The sequence below is a fragment of the Myodes glareolus genome, chromosome 22 (genome assembly GCF_982192425.1).
Source record: "Myodes glareolus chromosome 22, mMyoGla1.1, whole genome shotgun sequence".
Classification (NCBI taxonomy): Eukaryota; Metazoa; Chordata; class Mammalia; order Rodentia; family Cricetidae; genus Myodes; species Myodes glareolus.
Genome location: NC_142047.1, coordinates 3818592 through 3837061, shown reverse-complemented (window position 1 = coordinate 3837061; position 18470 = coordinate 3818592). Strand labels below are relative to the sequence as shown.

The 18470-nt window shown below is 36.4% G+C and overlaps 1 protein-coding gene across 1 annotated transcript in view; it reads right to left on the bottom strand.

Moving 5' to 3' along the window:
- Positions 1 to 539: 539 nt before the first annotated feature.
- Iqcm (IQ motif containing M) overlaps positions 540 to 18470 on the bottom strand; it is a 526054-nt gene continuing 508123 nt past the window's right edge. Inside the window, exon 14 of the mRNA XM_048438238.3 lies at positions 540 to 863. Coding sequence (XP_048294195.3) covers positions 760 to 863 — 104 coding nt within the window. The 3' untranslated portion in view covers positions 540 to 759. The remainder of the gene's footprint in view (positions 864 to 18470) is intronic.

Below are 18470 nucleotides of genomic sequence, written 5' to 3'. Positions count from 1 at the left end.
ACTCACATCTATGTCTGTTCTTACGTATATTCTGCTTGTCCACAACTGCATCTAAGACCCTTGCTTCTCTAACCCTATTCATTGACTATGAATCTAAGGATAGACATAGGAATAAAACTGAATTCAAGATGCTTAAAGAATTGAAGATGTAGCCATTGCACTGAAATTTCTTGCAGCACTCAAGGTAAGGAATATCAGATATAAAGCATCTTGGATGTCAGCTCTTCCTGTTAGAATGAACAATAAGGGTAGGGAAAGAGCACTAAGTTGGAAAAAATGGCAATGACTTAGACACAATTTTCGGAAACACCCTGAAAACCATAAGTGATTTAACATTCTGTAAAATAAACTATTTGAAATGTTCCATTTCACAAAATAGCACGCTGATATAATTTTCAAAGAATAAAAATGATGAATTAAATTTTTTAACAACAGAACCGGGAATTTTGAAAATAACAGTTTTAAAGTTTGTAACAATTACCGGCAGTGGAACAGAACAGATTTCAGTCAAATGAAAGCAGTAAATGACACGGTACAGATTCACTTCATTATGATGTTTAATGAAGAAGACAAAGAGGGCGCATCCAAACACACTTACACATGATGAACTAACTTGTCCAAGTCCCCTTTTACATATGCAAAGATGTTAGTCTTTTGCCCTGTTGATACCAAATCATTCTGTGGTCATCACTAACACATTTCTGAGGAGACCGGTTCAACTCTTTAAAGGAGAGCTGCACTGAAAACTTGCTTCACTTCTCACAATTTATAAAATTGTCTCATTTTCCTTTCTCTTATGGATCTAGCCACCAATTTGCCAACAGTCCGGATGTTAGCTCTCTTCAGTATTGGATGTCCACTCACTATAATACAAAAAATATGATTACATTAATAAATTTTCAATCAAGTAATACAGTGGAAATACATTATGGTTTTTAAAATTCTAGCATATTATAGGAAATAAATTTTGGTTGTACTAAAGCAGGCCAAAAAAGTTGAATTGGTCACATTTCCCTCATTTCTAGTGTATCACCTTTTATATCTCACCAAGCGACTTGGCCAAAGTCATTGTTGTGCCAAAGAGTTGAGAGAAGGGGCTGGAGAGATGAGCCACGGGTTAAGAGTGATGTTGCTCTTCCAGAGGACCTAAGGTCATTTCCCAGAGCCCAAGTCAGGTGACTCACTATCCGGTACCTCCAACTCCTGAGGACCCACTGCCCTCTTCTGGACTCTCTATGGGCCCTCACACATGTGGTGTACACTCACATATACACACATAAAGATACATAAAAGTAAATTTTTTAAAAAATGAATTCAAAGAAATTATGTCAGGAACTGATTTACATTGATATATAGAATATTTAAAATGAATTAGATGTAATATTTGCTCAATCACAAGAACAAAAATGTTTAAACTGATAGTATAATATTAATTCAGATACTTAGTCAATGTAATTCATTACTGTATACGGTGCCTGTATTTGGTCCATGTTTATCTGTAAGGTAACAAGATGAAAGTCATATATTTACTAAAGCCATCATCATACATAGCAAAAATCCACAAATAGACTTATGTAGCCTTGTTAATCAGGTACAATATTTATTGTTAAACAAAAACAAAAACAACCACCAGAAATCCATTAGTTTTGCGTACATTCTATGTTTCATACAGGCTGTGAACAACCTGACATATGTCATTGTGTTCATGTACAACTACGTTGACATTAGACAAAGGTATACGTTTTGCACAAGCAAAATGAAGTTAAGCAAGTACAGGATCCAAATAGATGTTACTCAAAAAAAAAAAAGACAGCTGCAGTACACATATGTGGAAGTATGATCAGTGTCATTGACCATCAGAGATGAAGGAATGAGAAGCAAAGCGATGAAGCCATTATTCTTACACACACACAAAACAAAACAAAACAAAAACAACTAAAATACAGCTAGTATCTAGAAGCCTAAAAGGACTAAAAGATGAAAATGTTGATAAGGAACAATCTGACTGCTCATGGGGAGACTATGGATCGCTGTGGCCAGTTTGTAAACAGAGCAGTGGTTCCTAAAGATATTAAAAACAAAACAACCTTAGGGTGCAGCAATCCCTCTTTTGTGCATATAACCAGCGAGTGTTGAATTTACTCAGTTATAAAAGTATCTACAGCTCCATTTTCCCTGCAGCACTATCTCTAATGGCTAAGAGAGGAGCACAGATGCCCAACCAGGAGACAGACAGACAATCCGTACAATGGAATGTTAAATCTCTGACAAGGAGACCCTGATATTTTTCACATCATATCATTAGAAATAAACCAGAAACTGGAGGACATTGTACTATATGAAATAATCTTCCTTAAATGTGGAATTTTTAAGTTCAGATGTATGTAGATAGAAAGTAAGTCTGGACACGAAGGGTGCTGGCATGGAAAGGAGGAGGGGTAGCTCACTAGTTACAGACAGCAGAAATGAACGATGAAGAACTCTGGGGAGATAATGCACAGCATGAGAGCAGTAATTAATAAAATTGCAGTGCATTTGGGATTCCTGCCAAATGAGTAGATTTTAGCTGTTTTGTCAAAAACAAAAAGTAAGTGAAAAATGAGTGTGTCTATTAGGTGACGGGTATATTAATTGGCTCTGCCATAGTTACCACTTTGCTGTCTACGTGGATCCCACAACATTATGTTATGTCTTCCATAAATATGCATAATAAACTTTTTCTAGAAATAAACAAGTTAGACCACATTAGGAGAGTTTATAAAATAATAAATTTTAGTGATTACTCCCACTGTGGCCACAGAAAAACAACGGCACTCATTAAGGTCCTAATCTAATACACTTACATGAGATGAGCATGTATTTTAGATGCAATCTTAATGTAAAATGCTTTCTATTGTGAATTTTTTAACAATATGCAATATCAAACATGTATATCATCATTTGACTATGGGATCTTGTAATATGGGACCTTGTACTTTTTTCTTGATATTTCTGTAACCAAACAATACCCATGCAATCTATTAAGTAAAAATATATGACTCACACTTAGCAAGCAGTCAAAATACATTTTAAGCATTATTGTCTATACTATGATATTATAACATAGGCTTTCGAAAGAAATTTCACTGACATTTTGTTAATGTGCTGTTCATAAACATTTAAATTAAATAAAGCACCACTTCCCCGTAGCAGATACACATATAAATATGAAGGACATAGTTTTACTCTTCAAGGTAAATATTTTGGACCTTCATTTATGTCATATGACAGAGGAGACTCACAAAACAATATTTTTGAATAAAAACAGTCAAGTTCTGAAAGAAATACTAAGTGCACTTTTAACTCCATTGCAAAGTTGGCAGATAGGAAAGACAATGCAGCCAAGACCAGAGTGAAACAGGCAGCATTAGTATGTGTCTGAGGGACAAGGGCGGTCTTTTAGCTCAGGCTTTTCTGGTAAGTCCAGAATTACTGTATGTGAGGGAAACATGGCCAGGAGTTTGGGCACATGTCCTATCTGTGACATCATCCCAGAGGGGCATCTCAGAAGATCATATCATCTGAAAGGAAGAGGAAGGGGGGAGAACGGAATGTGAGGAGGGAAGCTGAGAACAGCAGAAGAAAGAAAAGCTTCAAGACCAGTAGGAAGCAGGGAAAGCTTGTTTGTCAGTTCCCAAGTCGAGAGACTCTGCCTCCACAGCTGATCCCTGGTTTGATGGCCCAGTCCATGCCACTTGTGTGGCCCTCAGATACCCCAAATTTAAAATCTGTGTGACTTGAAGAAGAAACAAAGAAGGCAATTTCAACCAAGCTCACTGAAGTATGTCACTGAAGCATAGTTCATGAAATCTCAGATTTGTTACTGAATCTGCAAAGAAGAAAGTGGGCCACATGGCAGCCTTTACAGCATCTTTTTAGGAAGTCATATACCTAACACAATGTAAAATATCAATATCAAAGAAATTAGTATAAGAATTTAGCTTTACATTTTCTTTGTATGTATATTTTCAACAAAATACTACAATATGCAAATAAGAATTGGTAATTTTAAGTTTCTGACTATAACACATAAAATGTCATTCCCATTGCACACAATTAAGACATAGTTGGAAATTAGATATTTTGTTTATGCTTCAATAAGTTAAAGGATTACAAGTTGTGAAAATGTTTAAATAGATAGTATTGCAGTTTGTATTATTTTGAGCTGTATCTTTAAATAGATAGTATTGCAGTGTGTATTTTTTGAGCTATATCTTCAGAAATGTGATATTTTGTTTTCTTTTTCTAGGATTGAAAATTACTTTGTCTCTTTCTGTTTTTCCTAAACCATCAGCAAATTAGACATCCTCAATTCTATTTTCATCGCGATTATTCTTCAACAGTTGATTTTACTGCTTTATAAATCTTTATCAAAGTGCTTAAAACAACAAAAAAACAGAGCTTGTGTTCCAAATACATGACATGTGTCATGTGGGCTAGCTTTTGGGCCTGTTTTTTCAAAGTTTATGGTATGGTATATTATCTGTGGTCAATATGGTTCTTGGTTTGTTTTCTAGACCCAAGACAAGTAAAAATCTACAATCATGTTTCCACATGATTTAGCTAAAACGAATGAAAGCATTACCTAATGTAGCAATTTCATCTTCCCCATTAGAAGATGATCAGAGGCAATAAATAACAAAATCAGTTACTAGGAGATAAAGATCTATTTAATTAATGATGTTATATATTTTAAGAAGCAAATGTCTAGACTTTAGCTTAGTTGTATGTGGCATCAGAGTTCAGAAAGTGGGTGCTATAGGCAGTGATGGAGCAGATTTTCAGGGGCCATAACTGCAATATGCCAAGAACCCTCTATGGGAGGAAAAATGTGCTCAGTAAGAGCACAGGGAGATCTGGGGCACTTCTTTACAAGCTGGGAGAGGCTCTAGTGGGAAAATGGAAAGAGGTAAAAGTTCATTTTCCTACATGGTGTCACAGAAGACAAGCACGCGAGAGGTCTGGATGGGAGTGACCGTGCAAAGACAGGAGGGGAGCAGCTTCCTTTGTTGGGTTGACTTTGTGCCGTGTGTGTCACTGGAGCATAACTTTGGCAGGTGACAGTGGCAATAGAAGCAGCAAAACACACTCATCAGGCTCCCTACGCTTCAGCAAGGCACCCAGGAGACAGGGTCAGAGGGTGGGAACAGAGAACTCGGGTTCTATGCTGCAGTCTAGTGATGCAGCATTAGTGTGTGTGAAATGAGATGCCTATGGGAATCTGTAAGAATTCCTGAGGTTACTGGGCTGCCTTCGAGCAGACTAGCACATGTATTCTCATTTACAGATATGTGTGCACATGAAGCTGCACACATGTTTATTTAAAACATTAAAAGTTTGTCTCCCTGGTCTTACTGCCTCCAGTTCCTGATTCTGCTACTTATTTGGAATGACAGTGATTTTTTAAAGGACTACTGTAGAGAAATTACCTTATTTCTGATGCTTACCAATTTTAACAAAGACAAATTAGATCAGCTAATCCCTATTTTAATCATTAGATTTTAAATTTGCAAACCTGAAATCATATAGCTACTTAATAAACATTAATTCATCTTTTGAAATGAATAATTCTGTGACATCAATACATGCATTTCCTCCAAGCAGAAAAATCCAGGAACAAAGAAGGAAGTTTTAAAAGACAAAGAAAAAAATAACTTATAGAAGTAGCTTTCCACTTGGAAGGGCCTAGCTTCATTCATAATGAGTGGCATTTGGGGATCTAAGAAGTAAGAGTCTGGAGAACTTAGCACATGGGCCATATGGTGAGGAAGCGAGTGTGATGACATGAGAACTCGGTCCAATGTAAAGGAAGCAAGAATGAAAGAGCAGACTAGGGAGGAACAAAAGACACACTGCTGGGTGCTGAGCATGGGCCAGACTCCCTCTCCCCTTGATCCTTGGCCTGGGGAAAGAAAAAGTGAAAACTGAGTGATAGAAAGCGTGTGCATGTCATTAGGATGATCTAGGACTGGGGAAGTTTGGTTGCAGACTTCTTAGAAAAGCCAGACTGTGGGCAGTGCCCAGCTGGGCTTCTGCATCTCACAGAACAAACTGATCCCGGCATGATAAGAAGAAACCTAATGTGACTGTGAAATCTCAGGAGGAAGCCTGGGAATTCTGACAGGACTAGTTGACTAGAATTGACTTGATTTAGGAAAAAAAAGTGAAAGCAGAGATAACAGTACTTAAATCTGGGACCTTGGCAGACATTGCAACTGTAAGTTACTGAATGGCAACAAGACCTGGGTAACACAGATTGCAGAACAAAGCAGGATAGCTTCCAGGCAAGCCAGAACCCATATCCACTCTCAGCAGATGAGAGAAAATGAGGAGGCAGACATCTGATGAAGGATTGTTAGAAGAGTCAGTAACATGAGTGGTATACAAGCACAGAAGCTGATGAGAAGCTGAGAAAAAGAGGGAAGACTAATTACTAACAAAAAAATGTGCTGTACATCAAAAGACCTCTTTACAATAAGATTTGAAAATTCCATCCAAAGTGAAACAATTCAATAGAAGGCATGAACCTGCTTCGTGATTTCAAATTATAAACTGCAGAAAAAGGAGGTCCATATTTTTTCTATTGATTTTTATTGAGCTCTATATTTTTTCTGCCCCTCTCTGGAGGAGGCCCATCTTTAGAGATTTGATAAGTGCTATACAAGTGTGAAATCCAAGTTAATGCCATCACACATGAGTCACACTGAGACCTGGTTCTAGTACTTTAACTCAATTAATTACTTAATTACTTAATCCCAGGGTCTACTTTTTTCAGTCTCTCATAGTTCATGCTTTGAAATAGCATGGAAAACATATTGCCTGAGAAAACACATAACATCAAAAGAAGTAAACCAAAGCAATCAAGTGGATATACGCAGATATCTTACAAGATGGCTTAATAAGTAGATCATAAAATAAATGTATTACTTAACACTCATTTTTCTGCATGTTTAAATACTTTTTCACTAAAATAGTAAAAATAAAATATGCAAGGTGCTCAAAAGCTTTTGAAATACTTCTATATTTTGGCGATCACAAAATAGAACTTGAATAAGTGTACATATGACAATGAGAAGAATTACTGTAAAATTCTGCACCAGGCACTATGGTAGGTGCTGATGCCAGTTTTATCTACATATCTGTGTAGCGGTGTGAGTTCTTACCACAGTCAGTGGCGCCCTTCATTGGGCTGTCCGCAAAGCTTCATCTACACGTGTATTTCATGGAAACTGCAGCACTACTTAAGCTACACCGCATGATATTCTTTGCCCTGTGTTGTGTTTACATGACATCTCCAAGTCTTCAGTAATTCACTCCGTTCTCTCACTGCACTGCACTCTTTAACCAATGCCTTACAGTAAGTGTAGATGGACAACACTTCTCATCCCTCCCTCTACCCTCTCTCATGTGCTTCTTCACTCCCCTCAAATTTATGACCTCTTTTTATGATTATCATTGTTGTATATATATGATAAATACATAAACGCAACTCACTGATGTCTGATTAGTGATACTTGTATGTATGTGACTTCAGGGTTGACCACTTAGCTTTGGATAAATTGACTAATTTACTCTTTTTTAGAAGTAAGTTGCCTGTACTTCTTTGTCTAGAGATGAGGCAGTGGGAAATTTTCCCCTTCTGCATTAGAATTTCTATTGGTGTTCAAGTCTTGTTTAGACAGCAATATTCTTTTCTAAAGATTCATTTATTTATTATGCATACATAATGCCTGCATTATGCCTGCCCGCCAGAAGAGGGTGCCAGATCTCATCACAGATGGTTGTGAGCCACCATGTGGTTGCTGGGAATTGAACTCAGAAACTAGAATAACTAGTGCTCTTAATCACTGAGCCATCTCTTCAGTTCTTGACAGCTATATTTTTATGAAGGAGGTGCTTTTACAATTTACACGAAAAATAACAATTGATAAAATATCATGTATATTCATTTTTTTGCAGTACGATATTTGCTTTTTTATGCCCACATTTACAGGTCGGAACCAGGCCAAGCAAAGTGCTTCACAACTGGAATCCCAGCACTTGGAGGTTGAGGCAGGAAGTTCACCATCAATTTCGGACCAAACTAAAGTAGACAGTAAGGTTTAGGCTAGAGTGAAGTCCTGTATCAATCCTCCTCCCTTTGACATTAGCCCACATCAGTTCCATAAACTAGAATACTCATGCTGGTCAGCTTGGAGGCAGGCTTATGCTTTCTGTTTTCCTACAGTTTTATGTATTCACAGATGAACTGTCTTAAAAATAAAAGTGCTAATCTATTTTTAATTTAAAATAGAAATAAAAGTAATGACATGGAATGAGTAGTTTCCATTCTAGAGGAAGAATTCTTGGAACTTCCAAAGCCAACCAGTACTTTAAATCCCTTTGTTACACATAAATATTCTGTAATAATGATGGACCATATTTCCCTCCTATACACTATTATTTAACTTGTCCCTACCTGGTGGCCCAACAAGCTACCATGCTGAAATGATCATGTCTGCTTTTCGTGTCATAGACTTCCATGATTAAGTTAAGGAACCAAAGATATGTCTACAAATTTAACATTAAACGTTTTTGCTGACCGGCTCTCTAAAGCTGTGTGGTCTGCGGAGTCTTACAGCCACCTAAACACAACCTTACTCACATCCTGGCAACAGCAATTGCAGCTGTATTTCCACTTATTTTAGCTTTGCTGTTCTGGAACTCTTGTGTCTCCCCTCTGCCTGGAGCCAGGAACACCGGCATGAATGTGAAAGCACCTGAACGTTTATTTTGTGAGTGTCTTCTCTACATCTTTGGCCTATTTTGTGATTACACTATCTAACTAATTTCTATTCTTCCTCATTTGTTGCATTTAAATTCTGCCTTTAAAGATAAAATTCTTCTTCAATTCAATCTTAGCAATTCAAGTTATGCGTCCATAAAAAATTTATAAAGCCTGTCAGATAATATTTACTATTTGTTCTGAGTCTGTCTCCACTCCTGTGGTACACAGCTCTCTAAAATAAGGTTGACATTACTAGTTTCTATTTATTTATAAAGACTAGTTGGATTTTATCAATAGTTCACCATAGAAATTTGTAATATTATAAGTATTCATTAGATATGCTGATACAATAAACTACGCAACAGAATGATACGGTCTTAGTATATCCTTTAACAGATGTCTGACTCTGGATTTTAACTTTTCCCCAAATATTTGATGTTTTTCACTATTAAGGCAAGGAATTTTCAAGCAAATTCCTGTTGGTAAATTTTTTCTTTGAATTTTACAGGTCAAATTATAAGAAATCAAGTACTCATTGAGAACTTTTGGGCATGGTTTATACAAGAGACCATTTCCTTCAGCTATATTTCACTCTCTGCCATGGCTGAGTGGGAGGCTTGGGAGCAAGGACAAGAGAGGTGAGGGTACAAGACTGGCTTCAAAGTTACTGATTTCCAATGATTTTTCAGCATGTTTCTTCTTTTAAGGCTTAAAGAAGATGAGAAAGAAATATAAGCCAAAAAAATTGAAGGCTTCAGAATCAGTGTAAAAGATAAATTTCCCTGAGCTCAGGCAAGCCATAATATCCCAAACAAATATGTGGACTTACATAAGGGGGTAATGGCAAACACATTTGCTATTTGTTTATATTTTAGAGCCTTTAAATCTACTGAATTACCTCAACCCCAATGATTCACTTTAACAAATTTGCCATATATTCTGTTCAAGCAAATAGTTTTTCAAACTGGGTATAGTGGTGAACTCTGCTATACCAGCACTCGAAGTGGGGGTGGGTGGCAAGAATGGAAGGTAGCCTTTCAAAACCAAAATGTTTCTTTCTGGTTTTGATTCACTAATTATTACAAATGTGATCACACAATATTTGTTTTTCTGTGCTTGACTTATTTTACTTAAGGTCCTCTTGGTTATGATCCATGTCATCACACATGAAAGAGTGTCACCATTTTTAGGAGCTTAATAATATCCTATCATGCAATATATAACACTTATCTATTCATCCACCAATGAACACTAAAATTGATTTTTTTGTGTGGACAGTTGGAATATATAATACTCAACTCTTACTAGTTTTCCAGACACAGATCAGTGTAAATCTGAGGAGTACAAACTTCCCTGTTGTTAAGTGAGTTTTAACAACTCTTTTAGATAAGTGAGTTTGGTGAATCTATTGGGTGTGTCCAAGAGGGGTTCAAACACCCAGCTCTGTCTCCTGTTGCCACTGTCACATATTCTCCTTCTTATGTGGATATTGGGTATGAGACTCAGTCTGGCAAATTACATCAAATTTGTTTCTTCCAAACTTTGGAGTTAATCAATCAATCAATCAAAACATACTTAGTAGAATGTTACACAATCTCTTTAAAAGAAGATTGTCATTGTCAGAAAAATTTGGAAAGGTATATTTGTAGGAAAAATACTACACTCACAGTTCTAACATAATCCTAGATACTATTCCATTGTCAAATGCAAGCCAATGTTGGGCCACTAAAATGTCCTTCGTTTTTGACACTTGTCTCATGCCAGAGAAAGCAACTAAAAGTAACATTAGCTCTGCCTGTGACCCTTTGATGTGTTGGGAAAAATATAATAACCCTCCATGTTACAACTAAGGCCAATAAAGAATGTCAAGGCTAGCTCAAAGCATCTTTGGTCTAGACAGAGAATCTGCATATCCTTACCAATGACTACTTCATATAAGAGGGACCTTTCAGTGTGTGTTCAAGCAGGTTATTTGGTTATTTAGACAGTATTTATTTAGATTTATTCAGTTTAATAAATTTGTTATACACTTCGGTTCTGTACATGTTTGATTCTTTTTCTGGCATATCTCATCTTTAGCAGAACATTTTGAATAAAACTGCAGATTATTATTTCAAAGTTAAGGACACACATTACTCAAAGAACCACCAACTTCAGTGTTGTTGATGCTCCTTGTGTTGTTTAGTTTTGGTTATCCTTGACACAGTCTAGAATCTCCTCAGAAGGGTGTCTCAGTGAGGAATTGTCTTGATTTAGTTTGGCCTGTGAGCATACTTGTAAGGATTTTCTTAATAGGTTTGGCTAATTGTGGTGGGAAGATTTATCCTGAATGTGAGCTGCACCATTTCATGGCCCAGATCAGGAGACTGAATGAAAAGGAGACAGACGATTACATGGCATATATATATATATATATATATATATATATATATATATACATATATATATATATATAAATTCACTCCTCCCTGCAATCATTCCTTACATGATCATGGATACAGTACGGGCTAGCTGTCTCCAGCTCCTACCCTGTGACTTCCTTACACAGATGGATGGAATCTGGGTCTAGGAGCTATAAAAACCCTTTCTCCTCTAAGTTGCTTCTTGTCAGAATATTTTATATACAGCACCAGAAACAAAACTAAGATACTCTTTTTTTATGAAACCATTCTTTTACCAGAAAAAAAAGGAGAAATGTAATCTTGTCTCAAGAATAAAGGATAAATAATTTCAATACAGAATCCATCGAGTTAAATAAAAAAGATTAATGGCCATAATTCTTAGAATGTACCCAGTTATTCATTGGAGGTCCATGTGATGTTTTTAGCACAGTATAAGTATATATAAACTTATAAGCTAGGTTTCACTCAGTTCTAAATTAATGATAGAGAATTCAAACTTATCCACACATGCTAAAAGTTATTTTTTAAAGTCATCTTTAGCAATCTTGCTGATGCTCAATATTTTTACAATTATTTGAAGCTCTCTTTGACAACATTCTCCATTTATTTCTTAGTCCCTGGTGCTTCGCAATATGAAGTCCATGTAGTTTGTCAGCTTCCTCTAGTCCATTCACATACGCCATCTGTTAAAAACTTACTCATCTAAATGCCGAAACCATCTCCCAGTGCCACACTCTTTTCCATTCGTTGATACTGTTGAAAAATGTAAACACCTGAAGCTTTTTCTCCTTGACACCTCTGTCACACAAGTTTCTGGAAAGGCATTTTTCATCTTTCATGACTAAATTTTAGGTGCATATCAATTTACTCCTATAAAAATCCCCAACTTTCTAATTACTCCTCCCTGATGATTTTCTTGTATAGATAAGGGAACAAAAGACCACCGGGTGACAAAACCTGTAACTGCCAATCAATCTATTATTGAATATTATTTATATTTTCAGATAATTATGTCCTGATTATTTGGAACTTCAGTTATATTTTATCTATCTATTGAATTTGTATATTGTTTTATAACCTAAATTGTACTATTTCACCAATTTTTTTCCTGTAAATTTCAAATGTAAATGTAATAAAAGTGGTAGAAGAAAACCCAAATCAGCATTACTCTAGAATTTAAGTTAGTGACATAGCATTGTACACTGTTGTTAACTCCAACCCATAGTGCCCTATTTTATACATTTATCCACTGCTTAAATCACATGCCTCAGTTTCTGCATAGGTAAAGTTGGGAAAATAAACAGATTTCAAGTTAAAGTTGTAAGGACTGAACATAGCATCCTTGTGAAAACATGAACAGAGTGAAATTACACAAACCTAAAACCCAAACACTCACTGTGGCCTCTTGCTACAGCAAGGAGATTCTGGAGGCCCAAATCAGTGACCTCCATAGGAGCAGATACAAAGGAGGGACTGCTGAGAGACCAGACCCAGTTCAGAGACCTAGCCGGGTACCTCTGGAGGGAGCAGGCCCGATCCAGTGACATCTGTGGGTACAGGTATGAGCCAGTGACATCCGTGGGAGCAGGCATGGCCAGAGACCTCTGCTTGAGCAGGCCTGAACAAGAAACTTCCACAGGTCTAGGTACTAGAAAGTGACCACCAAGGGAGAAGAATCGAGCCAGAGACCTCCATGCCAGACCCAAGCCAAGAACCTCCACGGGAGTAGGCCCAAGAAAGGGACATTCTCAGGAAAACCCAAGCCAGTGACCTCCTCTGGAGGACTCAGCCAGTGAACCCTAGAGCAAAATAAAACAAACTCACCCAGGAGGACTAGACAGCAGAAAATAATCAAACTGAGAGCTGAAATCAGAAAAATAGAAACAAGGAAACAATACAAAGAATCAATGAGACAAAGGCTTGGTTCTTCGATAAAATTAACAAAATAGACAAACCTTTATCCAACCTAACCAAAAGGCAGAGAGAGAATATCCAAATTAACAAAATCAGAAAGGAAAAAGAGGAGATAACAACAGACACCGAGGAAATACAGAGAATCATCAGGCCATATTTCCAAAACCTGCACTCCACAAAATTGGAAACTGACAATTTTCTGGATAAATATCACTTATCAAAATTAAATCAAGATCAGATAAGCAAATTAAATAGGCCTATATCTGCTAAAGAAATAGAAGGACTCATCAAAAGTCTCTCAACCAAAAAAAGCCCACAATAAGAAGGTTTCATCTCAGAATTCTACAAGATTTTCAAAGAACTAATACCAATATTCCTCAAGTTGTTCCACACAATAGAAACAGAAGGAACACTACCAAACTCTTTTTATGAAGCTACAATTGTTCTGATACCCAAACCACAGAAAGACATTACTAAGAGAATTACAGACCAATCTCACTCATGAACACTGATGCAAAAAAAGTCAGAAAAATACTGGCAAACTGGATCCAAGAAAACATTTAAAAAATCATCCCCCAGGACCAAGTAGGCTTTATCCCAGTGATGCAGGGATGGCTCAACATAGGAAAATCTGCCAATGTAATACACCATATAAACAAACTGAAAAAGAAACCATGTGGTCTTCTCATTAGATGCTGAAAAATCCTTTGACAAAATATAACATCCCTTCATGATAAAAGTTTTAGAGAGAGCAGGAATACAAGAAACACACCTAAACATAATACAGGCAATATACAACAAGCCAACAGACAACTTCAAACTAAATGGAGAGAAACTCAAAGTGATCCCACTGAAATCAGGAACAAGACAAGGTTGTCCACTCTCTCCATATCTATTCAATATAGTCCTTGATCCCCTAAGATCAAGGGGATACAAGTCGGAAAAGAAGAATTCAAACTCTCAGTGTTTGCTGATGATACGGTAGTTTATATAAGTGACCACAAAATTTCTACCAAGGAATTTCTACAGCTGATAAAGACCTTCATTAATGTAGCAGGATTAACTCAAAAGAATCAGTAGACCTTCTTTACACAGATGATAAATGTACTGAGAAAGAAAACAGAGAAGCATCACTTTCCACAATAACCACAAATAAAATACCTTGGAGTAACTCTAACTAAACGAATTAAAGACCTGTGTGATGTGGGATTCCTCTCTGTATGCTATGAAAATGTTTTATTACCATTGGTTATTAAAAAAAACTGTTTTGTTCCGTGGCTTAGTAGAGTAAAGCCAGACAGAAAATCTAAACAGAGATATAGAGAGAAAATAGGCAGAGTCAAGGAGAAGCCATGTTGCTGCTGAAAGAGAAAGATGCCAGTATCCAGTCAGAACCTTCCTGGTAGTGCACATCCTTGTGGTGATTCACAGATTAATAGAAATTAATTAATTCAAGATGCAAGAGCTAGCTGGGAATATGCTATAGTCATTGGTCAAACAGTGTTGTAATGAATATAGCTTCTGTGTGATTATTTGGGTCTGAATGACTGAGAGACAAATAAGCAGTCTCCGCCTACACTGTATGACAAGAACTTTAAATCTTTGAAGAAACAAATTGAAGAAGACACCAGAAAGTGGAAAGATCTCCCATGCTCTTGGGTAGGTAGAATAAACAAAGTAAAAATGGCCATCTTACCAAAATAAATCCACAGATTCAATATCAAAATCAAATCCCAGAAAAATTCTTCACAGACCTCAAAAGAGCAATACTCAACTTCATATGAAATAACAAAAAACCAAGGATAGCCAAAACAATACTGTACAATAAAAGAACTTCTGCAGGCATCACAATCCCTGACTTCAAACTCTACTACAGAGCTACAGTACTGAAAAGAGCCTGGTATTGGTATAAGAACAGACAGGAGGACCAATGGAACCAAATCAAAGACCCAGATATCAATCCACATACCTACAAACCTCTGATTTTTGACAAAGAAGCAAAAAATATAAAATGGAAAAATGAAAGCATATTCAACAAATGGTGCTGGAATAACTGGATATCTACATGTAGAATGAAAATAGATCCATATCTATCACCATGTACAAAACTCAACTCCAAATGGATCAAAGACCTCAATATAAACCAACCACACTGAACTTCATAGAAGAGAAAGTGGGAAGTACACTTGAATGCATTCTCACAGGAGACCACTTCCTAAATATAACCCCAGTAGCAAGACACTGAGAGTAAAAATTAATAAATGGGACTTTCTGAAACTGAGAAGCTTATGTAAAGCAAAGAACATGGTCAACAAAAGAAAACGCAGCCTTCCTTAATGGGAAAAGATCTTTACCAACCCACATCGGACAGGGGGACTGATCTTCAAAATGTAAAAAAACTCAAGAGATTTGTTATCAAAATAACAAATAGTCCAATAATAAAATGGGGTACAAAGCTAAACAAAGAACTCTCAAGGGGAGTCTAAAATGGCTGAAAGACACTTAAGGAAATGCTCAACACCCTTAGTTATCAGAGAAATGCAAATCAAAACAACTCCGAGATTCTATCTTACACTTGTAAGAACGGCCAAGATCAAAAATACTGATGACAACTTATTGAGAGGATTTGAGGAAAAGAGAATACTCCACCATTGCTGGTGGGAGTGCAACTAGTACAGCCCCTTTGGATATCAGTATGATGATTTCTCATAAAACTAGGAAACAACCTACCTCAAGATTCAGCAATACCACTTTTAAGTGTATACACAAAGGATGCTCAATTGTACCACAAATATATGTGCTCAGCTATGTTTATAGCAGCATTGCTTGTCATAGCCAGAATCTAGAAACAACCTAATGTCTCTTGACTGATGAATGGATAAGGAAAATGTGGTACATTTATACAATGGAGTACTACACAGCAGAAAAAAATGACATCTTGAAATTTGCAAGCAAATTGGATCTAGAAAAATCATATTGATTGAGGTAACCCAGTCCCAGAAAGACAAATATCATATGTACTCACTCATAAGTGGCTTTTAGACTTATGAGTCTAAAGAAAACAAGCCTATAATTCACAATCCCAGAGAACCTAGACAACAAAGAGGACACATGGATCTAATCTACATGGGTCGTAGAAAAAGACAAGATCTCCTGAGTAAATTGGGAGCATGGGCATCATGGTCGAAGGTAAGAAGAGGATGAGGGAGGAAGAGGGTGAAGCAGAGAAAAATATATAGCTCCGATATATACAATTAAAAAGAAAAATAATAAAATTGATATGAAGGTAAGAAATGGAGATTTTGTAATGTTTTTGCATACGTTGAAATGTGTGTATATGGCTGCTGCTGATGTCACAGAGAACACAGTGCAGTAAATTATTTCATAAGTAGGAATGTGTTCTAAGATAATAAAAATACAATTTCTGCATAAACCATGAATATCATTATTTATCAGCATTATTAAGAATTATTTGCTTTCTGCTGCATTGTGCCATATTTTCATATGCATGCAAGTAAAGCACTTTTTACACCTGTATCACCAGCAATATGAGTTTTGTGTTATATAGGCATTAGACTACAGAATTTTCACCTCCATTATACATGATCCATTGTGAGCTAAAATTCATGCAGTACACAAGCCTGTATGCAGTGCACACAGTAACTGTTAATTGTTTAATCGCGGATACTATATTGCATTGTCTTTCGATCCAAAATAATTTTTAAAATAATCTTAAATTTTCTTTGAGGGTTACTCATCTATGTTAACTTCCAAAGAACAAACATGAAGGCAACTTTCTTTTTGACTCCTGAGTACCATGTTTGCCATTGTTGGTTAGCTTGAAGAATGATCAGATGGTTAATGATCATTGCTATCATTCTAACAGTACTCACTGGCCTTTCTTAGGACTCACTCTGTACCACATATTTGCCATCACAAACAAGTGCTTCTCCCTACTCACTAGTGAGAAAGCTGAAGGAAACACGCTTAACGCCTTACTATATTTGGAAGCTTGGTTTTGTTTATTTTTCTATCCATTGAATTTTCTATCCATTGAAATTTATTTTTACCTTAAACATTCTATTGGTTACAGAGTCTGCTATTTTTAAGTTTCATAATGCTTTAAAATAAAATGTGTCCTGAATTTTAGAATAAAGGCACTCCAGTCTTGTTTGCTAAACTTTTGGGCATGCGGGTTCGAATATATTAAGTATAATCTCCTAAGAACTCTATAAGGAAATATCATAAAGGAATATGAAATCTATAGATCAGAGAGGTTATGAACATTTTAGGGTCACCTAGACATTAAATGGCATAAAGGATATACGAATGCAAGTGAGTTTTTGGTATAGTAGACCTTTTACCTTGAGTTTGCCAGTTTCAACTTTAATTTTTGTTTTCTTCTCAAAACTCAATTTTAATAAAAAAAAACAATTACACAGTCACATATTTTCCCAAATTAACTGTATTCTAGTTCTCCAAAGTTCTTTGGAAGATGATTGTGAACTGAGTGAATTATGTGCTAGAGCTCTGATTAAATCAACAGATTAAATCTTTGAATGGAGTTGCAGTTTGGTGACGCTGTTAGGAGGGGTGGACACAGGTGTTGGTTCTGAGCTAGAGGAGGTAGGTGGCTGGGTATCCAGAGAAAATATATTTCCCATCCCCTTTTCTCTCCTCTCTCTCTCTCTCTCTCTCTCTCTCTCTCTCTCTCTCTCTCTCTCTCCCCCCTCCTTTGCAGTCATGAAGTTAAGCCTTCAGTGTTCTAAGTAGTCCGAGAACCCTCAGAATTCAGCACTGTTTTAAGTGATTTAAGTGTATATCAAATATTCCCTCAACATTTTAATGCTTTCCATTTCTCTACCAGACACTGACTGACAGTGCATTTGTTATAGAGATTGTGTCACTGCCTCCTGGTAGAAGTTCTAGAAGCTGATGACTTTTAGATTTATGATGCTGTTAGAAATTGTTTTGTTTTCTCAAGAATTTCAGTTTTCTGGGGTTCCAAAAGTACATGCTAAAATCTGTGCTGATATTAGGAAGTGGACTGTCAAAATTATGCAGAAACCATCTCAATGAATATAATAATGCAATTATCAAGGGAATGAACTGGTTTTATTCTCACTTCTTCCTCTTATTCCTTTTCTTTTTCACCGTTCTGTTTCCAGATAATCTATTTTTTAGCAATATGTATTCTAGAAATAGCCACTAAGGTAGTCTCGGTTCTATTCAGTAAAAAAAAATATTCAGTAACTTCATAGCAAAGAATAAACATCAGTGCCCAAGAACAGTGCTGAGCTGTACACTGAAGTAAATACAGTACATATTTATACATGATGGTTTTGGGA